Source organism: Pelmatolapia mariae, linkage group LG23, assembly GCF_036321145.2.
Source record: "Pelmatolapia mariae isolate MD_Pm_ZW linkage group LG23, Pm_UMD_F_2, whole genome shotgun sequence".
Taxonomy (NCBI): Eukaryota; Metazoa; Chordata; class Actinopteri; order Cichliformes; family Cichlidae; genus Pelmatolapia; species Pelmatolapia mariae.
In genome coordinates, this window is record NC_086246.1 from 20,041,813 (window position 1) to 20,053,602 (window position 11,790).

The 11,790-nt window shown below is 43.8% G+C and overlaps 1 protein-coding gene across 3 annotated transcripts in view; it reads right to left on the reverse strand.

Annotated features, from left to right (window-relative positions):
• Positions 1-11,563, reverse strand: part of LOC134621432 (histone deacetylase 4-like) — a 79,979-nt gene extending 68,416 nt beyond the window's left edge. The window contains exons 1-2 of one of the 3 annotated variants that reach the window (XM_063467934.1): positions 10,732-11,563; positions 6,806-7,175 (exon numbers count right to left, since the gene is read on the reverse strand). In XM_063467934.1, the coding sequence (XP_063324004.1) occupies positions 6,806-6,827 (22 nt within the window). In that variant the 5' untranslated portion in view covers positions 6,828-7,175; positions 10,732-11,563. Of the gene's footprint in view, positions 1-6,805; positions 7,176-10,215; positions 10,706-10,731 lie in introns of those variants that run through there. The other 2 variants (XM_063467937.1, XM_063467935.1) reach the window with 2 other exon arrangements.
• Positions 11,564-11,790: the final 227 nt, after the last annotated feature.

Consider the following 11,790-nt stretch of genomic DNA (forward strand, 5'->3'; position numbering starts at 1 on the left):
CGGAGTCTTCAAATTTGAACAGTCTTTGTCGTGTCGCTGTAACGTAATCGGCCTACAAATGCAGGCACAGGAGGATGCGGTTCCTGAATTTGGACACAGCTTCGGGGTTTAACGGCAGCTGGCATCCTTGTACATGCAGTGCTGCCATTTTCTGTTTCAGTCCGTTATTACACTCTTAAATCCTACTACTTATTCCTGCGTCTTTTGGGATCTTACAAAGCTTCAAACGACGCGTCGACTATTAAATTAGTCGTCGAAGTAATCATGACTAGTCGACTAATTGTGGCAGCCCTATTGCTGTGACATCCCTGATGCTTACAGAAAGATGCTTTACTACAATCAAAATCTGCAAAAAGATCCAATAATGGAACCACATCCATTGACTTGAAGCCTTTCTATCAAAAACATGATGATGTGATAACGATGTCAGAAGAATGAACAAGTTTACCCCAAGATGATGAAGATTTGGTGCACAGTTGCATTAATTCTAGAGTTTATCACAAGTGGAAACAGAAATCCAGAGAGTAGGTGTTCTAGCATTATCTACAGTATCTTGCAGACCACTTCCTGAAAGGTTCATGATTAACAGTAGCTCCATTAAAGCTACAGACACTTTTACAGAGTGGAGCAGAGCTCAAACCAGGAGTCCATCTAACCACCCACCCATTTTCTTAAGTGCTCGTCCAATTCAGGGAGCCTATACCAGTTGTTATAGGGCGAAAGGTCAGGTACACTCTGGACAAGTCGCCGGTCTATTGCACAGCTAAACCAGATGTTTATAAGCATAGTATAAACAGTGATCGGTGAAAACATGAAAAAAACTATTCTGGGGGAACACAAGAGAGCTTTTAACTTAAAAACTGTTTTAAAAGTGTACTTTTAACCTAGTAAGCAATATTTGTATATACCAAAAAGCAAAGGACAGGAATGACTGTACTAAATTACTGCTATTCCCTGACCATAAATCCATTTTTAATGCAACCGCAGCATGACTAGCTTGTCTAAGACATAAATCAGCGGATGTGTGAGACCTCGAGAGAATTATCTAATCTTGGGTACCAGCCCATGCAATGCAATCTCCTGACCCTCCTCATTAGTGTTTATTTTAAAATTATGTTATTTTCCTCGCCGATTTGTGGCGTTTCCAAGCTGCGTAAACCTAACGGGCGCTTGTAACCTAGATACCGCTGAGCCTTCGAGGAAAAGAGCACTGTGTCAAGTTCACCGGTTCAGAGCCATAAAAGGCGCTCACGCCCACACAGACCCTGCAAAATAAAGCAGTAAAAAATCTAATCTGAACACACTTTATGTCCCACTGTCAACGTGCTTTTGATAGCGTTCGCGGAACGTGTTAATTTTTAATTTTTTCCCCCCATGCAACAATGTAAAGTTCAAACCTCTCATTCACAAAATAACACCTGGCACTTACTAAGTAACCATTTAGTGGCCTGAGTGCATGCTTGTGTGCATGTGTGAGAGCGTGTGTGACAGTGTGTGTGTGTGATTCATTTGCAGGCCAAGTGGTAAACAATACAGGCTTTCCTGGAAAGCCGGCGCGATTCTGACTAAGATGAAAACAAATCATTGCCAACGAGCGGCATCACCTTCCCTCTTCAGCGCGCGGCACTGCAACACCTGAGGAGGCCAGCTGCTCTTTTTTTAACATCTTCCTTTTCCACTCACAGCTCATCCAGCCCGCATCAGTTCCACAATAAAGCGTCTCTCTTGCTCTCTCTCCCTCTCTGCATGCTCCCAGCCAACCGGCTTCAACCTCTAACAGCAGAAATCAAAGACTGTTGGTAACATCAAGCGGATTTAAAGTCTGGTTTGGCTCAGCTGGTTTTAATATTTCAAATACTTTTAATAAAGGATGTATTTTTCACTCCAAGGTAGTCATTTTATGTTTATATGCAAATAGTTTATGGATTGCAGGAAAACGCATGTGTCTTCTTCTTTGTTTGTTTTTCACCTTTATTGGACAGTAACAGTGGAGAGAGACACAGAAATCCCGGATCACCCAAACCTCTTTTTTTCCCTTTTCCTTTTCATCCATTTCTGTGTTACTTAATAATGAATAATTTTTGGTTTTGTCCTTTCTTTTTTGGACTTGTGTAGTTTATTGGGCCCTGCTTCCTTTTATTTTTATAGGCGGAAGCCCAGAAACTGATAAGGGTGCTCGCCGAGCGACCACAACCATGAAGGATCCCTCAGTCATCACGGAGAAGAGCTCAACACCTGCCGAGGACCTGAGCGTCTACTTGTCATGCTGATGTTTCTGAATCTGCGTGGGCGCTGCAGGACACTATACTCTGAGCTCTTATCGATCCCGTGCGTGACATTTAGAGCGACAACCGCCCTGTTTAACACCACACACCGAGCGCGTTAGCTCACCGCTAAGCACGAGTGTAAAACAAATGTCGCAGGCTAATGTGTTAAAGCTCCTGGCACACAGAGCAATCACTTCTGTGCAAACACTCCAGCCTGTTTGCTGATATTCATACAAAAAAAACTGATATAAGGGCCTTATCAGGGCTGACCCCCTTTTTTCTGTTGTTGTTGTTGTTGTTCTTGGAAATCCGAACCTGAGAAAGCGTTTTATATTTCATTTTTCTGGGAAGAGATTTGTGATAAATGATATTTAATCTAACCTATCCAGCCAATCTAGCTGCTTTAATAAAGAAAATGAGTAAGTCCTGGAAGGGGAAAAAAATAAATAAATAATAGTGCTTGCTAGTAAGCTCATTTACAGATTACAAAAATGGCATACAAGCAGGCTTGCACGCTAACACTCGCCAGAGCTGCTGCACGAGGGCACACACACACACACACACACACACAATCAGAGCTTGATTGGAAATAAGTGCAGAGCAGAAGAAAGTTGGCAGCTTTGGATCACACTGCACAACAAAGCCGTGGATCTGAAAGTCTCATTGTTCACCTCGAGAACACAGGTGCTGTTGTTTTAATTGCGACTCCAAATGAAAGTAGTTCGCCTTAACAGACAGTCTTTAAGGCGCCTCTCTTGCATCTGCTTCTCAAAAAAAAAGAGCAGTTATTAGCAGAGAGATCTCAGGAGAAATTCCTCGCTCTGTAAAAACTGCTGTCACACACATTTTCATGAGGGAAAAAAAAGAAACAGAAGACAAGTGCCGCAAGGTCAGCGTCGCATTCCTTTAAAATGTCTCCTGGCTTGCCTCTCTCCATCTCTCTCTCTGTCTCCCTCTTTGCGCCGGCATCCAACAAGTGCTTCTCGAAGCTGTCATTCAAACGAGACAAGCAACACCTCAAATTTGACGCACACGCTTGGCAGCACTCTCGAGGGCCGGGATGGCCTCCTCTTGAAGGCTTTCCCGCCAGCAAACAATTCAGCGGGAAACAGCCGCTCAACAGGTATGACTCGTAATCTCCGGGCCTCGCACAAAGGATCGCAGCTATTTCTGTGTCGGCGAGAGGTGAGCTAACGGGGGGCATCCCTGCGCACGCTTCCAGCGGAGGGGGGGGGGGTGAAGCACACTGAGGATGCGAGAGGGAGCGGAGGGAAATTAAAAAGGGTTCCATTTCATATTGTGACAGGAGCTGGTTAGTTTATCTTCTTTCTATCAGCCCAGAACAGAGTGAAGCTTCCTGCCCTGCCTCCTGCTCACAGCTGAGCATTGATTCAATATCACTGTTTGCTTACGTTCTAACACAGTCACACTGCCATCAAATAATGAGTGGTGTGTTATTTCAGAGATTTTTGGAGGAAAAACAATAAATAAATAAATAAAGAGCAGCTATTGATCGTAAAAAGCCTGTGAGTCTGCGTTACTTTTTCAGTTCCTTTACCGAAGCTGATTTTTCTCATGGAGTTCAGCTACTCTCCGCAAAGCAGACGGGGTCTAATGAAAGATATTTTGGGAAGTGAATCTACACTCAAGAGCAAAAGGTGAGGATCGGTGTCTTGCAAGTCTCCTAAGTGCAATGCTAAATCAGCCCTTTAAGGCATCTGTAAACGTAACGATATGAACCGCTGCGTTTAACTCCATTAACGTCCATTCACAGCCTTAAATTAAAGCTACCATAACTCGATTTGAAATTCTTACTTACCACTTTTAAAGCGTTGAAAGACCTTTCCCCGAATTATATCAACCACCTATTAACCCCTCAGGCGCCTGCGCACTCACTTATGTTGTGCAAAAGCCTTGAGCCACCTCTGGTTTTTTTGTGTTTCACTAGCAAAATGGGAAATAGGTGCAGTGATTTGTTGAAACGCGCAAATATGCATGGAAATACCGTTTCTAAGAGAAAAAGAGAGTTGGCACTAATCTAAGGAGGAGTAAGGAGCTCTCTTAGGTAGCTTTCTTGCCTATATTTTGTCTATATTTGCGTTTTTTGTGGATTCAACCAACGGAGGCAAATGGTGTGTTTTTGTTACAGGCTGCTAGTAACTCTGAAAATGCTCAGGTGCAAGAAATGGACTGAAAATCAGTGGAAAAAGCAGCCAAGGATCTTCAGAAAGCTGTTGCTAAAGGCCACTTTAAAAATTTATAAGACAGTCTGGCTCCTTGGAAGCAGAATATAAGAAAGTTAGGGGAGACTCGAGACTTTTGCCCAGTACTGTATGTTTGTGACTGGGGCTCTGCTGGTTAATATTAGGTCTGTGCTTACATACAAAGGTGAAAAGGTCACCTTCCATCAGGCCATCAGAGCTTTTGAAAAGTGGAAAAATCAGCCTATCGAGATGAAAACGTCGTTAATGTTTCTGTAATTCTGCTCTTTAAAGACAGACAGGTCTCTCATGAATCTTTGATATGTGTCCCGCCTGCAGCTGTTTGTTGTTGTTTTTTTCCACAAACCTTCCTATTTCGTGCTTTCTATCTTGTCAAACAAACGTTGTTACCGTCTAATTCTATTTCAAAGCTTTTAAAGTCACTCTCACTCACTCGTTGAAACTGCTCAGTCATCCTCAAACAAAATACAGAAACTGAAACTTATTTAAAAAACAAATAAAAACATACTTCTTTAAAGGCTCACAGGCCTACGTGCAATTAATGTAGTTACTGAATATTATTTGACACTTGTTATCTTCCATTTGACACTTCCACTGTCATCATTTAACGTGTCACCTTGCATAAATTAGCAGTTATTAATGTCAAAATCATGGCTTGGGATTAGCAGTTTATTAGCTTTGTCAGCTCGGCGGATGACAATGAGTTAATGTGTGTGTGTGTGTGTGTGTGTGCCATGCTTACATATCTTTGTGGGGACCAAAAAATTGGGAAGTTACTATACTGATGGGGACCAACAGCCCTTATGGGGACCAAATGCCCATCCCGAGTTTGAAGGCATTTTTGAGACTCAAAATGTGGGTTACAATTAGGTTATGGTTAGGTTTAGGGCCAGGTATTCATTTTTGATTGTTAGGGTTGGGGTAAGCGGCTAGGGAAAGCATTATGTCAATTAGATGTCCCCACTAAGATAGTAAAATACGACTGTGTGTGTGTGTGTGTGTGTGTGTGTGTGTGTGTGTGTGTGTGTGTGTGTGTGTGTGTGTGTGTGTGTGTGTGAAAATATTGCGCAGCTCTAATCCAAGTTTATAAAGGAAACGCTTAGGGAAAAAGAAAGTGTGTGACCTCTATGGCTGATCTATAGACATCTTAAACAACGTGCACATGTAAGGCCAAATATCCACTCTACCCTCTGTGATGTGCATCACATGTGGCGATGCTGCAGGACTGAGGGCGCCGGCTGAGACTACGGCTCGCTCCGATCCCTCGGGGCCCGGCGGTTGCCTCAGCTGTGGTATTTATACTGCACACACTCCCAGGTGTATAAAGTAAACACAGCCAACGCTGTCAGGTACCGCGTCAACCAGTGGCAGGAAGCTAACCTTTTTCATCCACCAGCTGGTCGCTAAATAATGTATCAGCTCGCAGAAGCGCGAGCCAAAGCTTCCAAACGGAGCAGCGATCAGTCGTCAACAAGGAAAAAGGGAGACTGTTTTTACTGAGCCGATGCCGCGGACGTTTTTCTCTCGCCCCTCCGGAGCTCATTCATATTGAATCGAGCCCATTAACAGTTATAAGACCAGATTAAAATGTTTTATTGCATTTGAAGCGAGCCACGATCCGTCTCTGTTCACAATCAAAGCGTTTGCATACGCCAATACGGCAGATGTAGCGGCAGACAGATTTCCCTTAATGTGACGGCGCCGAAGGGGATACGTTTTCATTAATCTGCACATGACAGGTAGTTTTTTAGGTCTCTAAAAATGGTTTTAAACAGCATCCTAGACACAACTACTATTCAGCCAGGTCCACTATAATCAAAAAGGATTGCTATTTCCACCTGCAGCGGTTTCTATTTCGTGGTGTGGAGGCGAGGCAGGCATCAGTGACATCAGATATGACAATAAATGGAAGGTACAAAAGGAGGAGCTGGGTTGGGGGTGGGTTGCAAAGCAGCTTACAGGTGCAGTCTCTGTACTTCTGTATTTCTGAAACAACATTCACAGACTTTCACTTTTTTTCTTCATGTATTAAAAGTATTTAAAGCTTTTCTCCGATTTAAACCCTGCTCTGCTGCAAATACGTCTTGACTACAAGGCAGACTGATACATTGCTATCTATCCGAAACTCCTGGATAGTGAAGCAGCAGCTGCATGAAGCTGTGGACTGTGGTATTTGTTTGTTTAACACAAGGGCAATATCAGCTGGACGCATGTGCCTGGCCTTTTACTCTTGTGAGAGTTAGAAGAAGACTGAGCAGGCCCTTGGAATTTCCACCCGGTGCATAACAGGTAAAAAGTGGTAGACAAACATCTTACCTTGGTGGCTGTGTGAAGTCATTGCTGCCAGGTCGGTCAGGTAGACGTCCACGCAGTACGGCGAGTGTGCACCCAGCTCGTCGCGTGTGTGTGTGTGGACTGAAGGACAGATGTATGTCTGTGTGTGTGTTTGAGTTCAAGTACGGATGTGGTTCACAGGATGGTGATCAGGAGCCTGTTAGCCTGCCAGAGCCAGAGCTGGGAGGAGGAGGAGGAGGAGAGTGTGCGTTTGAATGCGTGTTCAGGCTGATCCAACACTCGGGACAGTCAAACGGGAAACAGGAAGCAGACGTCCGGCAGCAGCCAATCTCCATTAGCTTATTGATCCGGCAACTCCAATCAGAGCGGCAACTCGCTGTTTACCACCAACCTGTGGGAGAGGATGAAAAGGACAATGTTTCATTTAAACGCTTCACATAAGAGAGAGCAAAGGAGATACACCAGCTGGCCTGTCACAGATTGGTGCTGTGTGTATGCTGCTCAATAAGAATAAATAGGAAACCTTTTTTGCAGGAGACACTACAGCAGAAAGATGCTCTTCACATGGTTTGCACTCCCAGGACCGTGCAGCACATGCAGCATAACAACTGAGCACACGTAAATGCATTAGTAGAAAGTTAAGTAGCAATTTCCCCCTGATATCGTTTCAAAACAGCTCTGATGTACTGTAGTTACATGTACACGGTATATTTATACAGCATATGAACCGAGGATGTGAAAGTGGGCGGGACCAGTGAATCTCTCCTTTCTGTCGCTCTAAAGAAGTTTAACTACACATTTAACCCCTGAGACATTTCATTCAAAGAAAACGAGCTGGGATTTCAACGGCACGTTTAATTTTTTTTACATCATAAAGTAATTCTGCTTTAAAAAATTAAAGAAATCTGCCAGCACTACTCTTCACGGTCAAATTGAAAGAAATTAATGTGTAAAATGACAGAAAAAGTTCTGTTAGCTCATTGCCAAGACTTTCAAGACATTATAGCACAAAAGGTTTTTGCTAATACACAGAAAATATCCTGGGTTTTCTTTTTCATTTGTGTTTTTTTTACTGTGAATCTTTTTTAAAAATCATAAATTTCTAAATTAGATAGCAAAAAAAACTAAATTTTTCTGTCATTTCACTGTTTATCTATTACTTATTTACTTTAGCGGAGTATGAATGACCGCAGGGGAAGGTCTTTATCAGCTGTAAAACTTGTTAAAATGCATTTATAAGTCACGCAGGATTGAAGTCTTTGGCAGGTCTATTCTGGGCCCCGGGCCTTATGTTTGACATCCCTGATATGAACAAAGCAGGAGCGGCCCCTAAAAATCCAGTATCGGCCAAGCTCTAGTACTCTATTCGATCCAGATATTAAAGACAGTTATATAATCCGTGATATTTACCGTATTGTTATCAGGTCTGTACACGAGATGACTGCAAGGACTGCTGCTAGTATCAAAAACAACACGTGCATCCTTTAAATGCCTCTCACTCGCAGTTATTTACAGCGCTGATCTTATAGTGACTTCCATATGGATGTGCCAGCTGCTGACTGACGACTGAGGACATATCACTTACATTATAGACAGATTTAGCTTGGTCATCTATAATTGTTGCTATAAGTCTAGCAACATGCGTTTATAAGTAGAAGTCATGAGTTAACTGCAGCTAATAAAGCATCTTTTAGGTCTTTTATGGCATAACAACAGATTGAGGCCCAAAAATAGCCAAAGCAGGTTTGCACAATTAATCCTTTCTCATACTTGCAAATAAATCAGCTGGTTAATGAACTAATGGTTTCACTTTGTAAGCAGTCTTAATAAGAATAAACAACTTTCACAACACTGGAAAGTCTTCTGGCTGCAGGTATACCAAACCCTGGACAAAATCCATCTTAGTGTGGATTTGCAAACATTTCCAACCTTAGCAAATCATCAAATCCTGCTCCTAGAAATGCACCGGTGAGTTTTCAGAGTAAAATACAGAGTTCCAAGAAGTCAACGCAACCCCGGGTTCAATGATACACTGCGAGGAGCTGTAAACCAATCAGGCAATAAATAGCTTTTCCTTGAGATAGCGTCTTTTTGACTGAGGCGCACTGGGGATTTCACAAAATTCCCCAGTAGGATGCACTGCGTTTACGGCAGAAATTGGTGGAAAGATCCCATTAAAAAGCAAAAAAGAAAAAAAAATGCTGATTCTGTTATTTGCCTGGTAGGGGGCTCTTCTTTGGTTTTTTGGAGGTAACTGATTTGTCTTCTTGTTGCTTCTGGAAATGTACGATTGTTCTTTTCTTTGTTTACGGAGAGCGGCCCGGATTCCTTGGGCCCGGAGCACCAGTGTCAGATGTAATAACAGCTCAGCCCTAAAGTATCAAGTCGACTTTACTACTAGTACAAAATTCAAGGGGCCAGACTGCCCGGGGGTGAGGTTGAAAGATTTGGCCGCGGAGGCACGAGGGGGTATGGGGGCAGCGCCCTTGTGTGTGTGTGTGTGTGTTTGCAGAGGTCTCAAACGTCCTCTGAAGCAGGATGGGATGTGCATGCGAGTGTGTGTGTATGCATTAAAAGGAAAGGAGTGGGGGTAGGGGGGGACTCTCAAGACAAGAGGGCCAGACACTGCAGCCGCAGGACAAATTGGCCCCCCCAAACCAAAAAAAGTCGGTCACTGCACAGCTCACGCACACTTGCGCTTTGTGATGGAAAAGCAAAGCAAGGATTGGTGGAGGGAGGGCACAGGCAGGCAGGGTAGGGGGGGGGGGGGGGGGGACGGGGGGGGGGGGGGGGCTGTGTGTGTCATGCTGACACTCCAGGGGGGCTTCATGCAACACCAATCCCCCCGGGGCATCTCATCTGTCTCGGGAGGGGTACTCATATGTGTGTGTGTGTGTGTGTGTGTGCGTGTGTATATCCCACAGACCATTGTCCCTAAAAATGAGCTTGCTTGATGCAGGGTGACAGATCTGGGGAGACAAGCCCTGAAGCCCAAAGTGAGGAAAGAGTGAAAAAAACAGAGTGATGCTTTAAAATTACACCAGTATTAGCAAAAGAGAACGCATGTAAGATAAAAATAACCCTTAAAAGAAATTTAATATGCACATCACAGCTACAGATGACAGCCACAAGCGCACAAAAAAGGTGGGTACACACAGTTCCTCCCCCTTTCAGCCCAAACCCAAACTCTCAAACATGACAAACGGCTTCATTCACCTTCCCAAACTAACGTTTCCCCATAAGAACTATTTCGTGCGGAAGGCGACACTTTGAATCGGCCCCTAACGCGTTGCTTTGATGTCGCTTTAACGGCTCTGTACGCCCCCATTCACAAAAAACAGAAAGATTGACGCATGCAGAGAATTACCACCGCCCATCCCGAACCATTCACACACACTCACACACAAACACACACTCACGCGGGCCCCTACCTTCATTTCAAGCAATTTTTTCCCTTCCTCGCCATTAGCACGGGGAAAAAGCGACAAAGTGCGCACGAGCTCAGTGTTTTATCGCGTTAAAACCTTTGGCTCTATAAATAGCTCAGCAACAATCGGCATAATAAACACCGCCTGCCCCCCCACTCCTCCTGCCTCTCCTCTCCCCCTTCTCTCCTTGTTGCCTACACACTTCCCGCCCGCAAATAGTGCAATAAAACGGTGAAGGATATTTTGTAGCTAAATCGTTACAAAAGGAAAAGGAAAAGGAAAAGAAAAAATAATAATTTCTACCAGGATTCAGATGTGACTCAGACTCCGAGGGGTGTCGTTTAAAACGTTCAATCGCAAGCGAGAGGGCGAAAGCGAAGATGAGCGGAGTGAAAACTTCAGCCGGACATTGTTTTTCATGAAGCCTGCCTGTGCATCGCATCCCTGCCTTGGATATCAACATCAAAGCGAGGCTACACATTCAGCCACAGCGGCCACAGGCACACCAAAACAGCTCACCTATACACGGGCCAGGAGGAGGCCAGTCGTCCCAGCATGTGTCCCAAAGCGGCTGCCCTTTTTTTAAAAAAAGAAAAAAATTATTTCTCTCCCATGTTAGCACTCCGAGGGTTTTTTTCTCCTCTTTTCCTCAACGCAGGAGGAGGGGAAGAAAAAAAATCATCTCCTGACAGATTCCGCCATACTGGATTTTTGTTACAGCCCCAGCGTCACATGGAGCGCCCCTGCATTCACCAGAGGCGGGGTCAGGCTGATGAAAATGTGATCATCTACGAGCAGACAGCGTGGTATGTGTGTGTGTCTCTGTATGTGTGTGTGTGGCAGGTTGGATAAATGCTTGTGATTATGGCCGAGGAAAAGAACTTTTTCTGGGGCGTGTCCTGTATTGTAATATCCGTGCATGCGGTTCCCCGAGCGTCTTATACACGCATTACTTTGTTTTTATAACTTTGTGCAGCTTTATGAGCCAGCTATAGATGTGCATGCACACATTTTCCACTTTTACTGCGTTTTTATGGAATCACGGGATCATTATTCCCTTCCTGTAGTGCACTATAATTAGACACTATTGCAGTTTGTTGCATTTCCCCCCCTAAAAATATTGCCTCTAAATGTTGGGATTTATTATCCTTTATTTTGTTATTACTATCCTGAGGCACCTATGCTACCTTATGGCTTATCATGATGGTCTGCTCCACGTGATCACAGCTATATATAGCCTGTAAATAACTCATCTTCAGGCCAAACGTTTATGTGTTTATGTGGATGATGACATGTGTATAGACATATGTGCGTACGTATCTATGTTTAGTTATATATGGGCGTGTGTGTGTGTGTGTGTGTGTTTAATTTTATGCACGGTGAGGAAGCATTGCCATCATTTTGTGATGCTTGCATAATGGCAATAAAGAGTCTTGAATCTTTCATTTTTCTGAGTTGTGATCATTATAGCTCTAATCTGCTCTTTCGTGTTCTGCTGATTGACTTCTATAAATGACTTTTTCTAATAACCTTATCTTAGTTTATAGCAGCTTTATCTGCTTTAGTGTCATTACTACA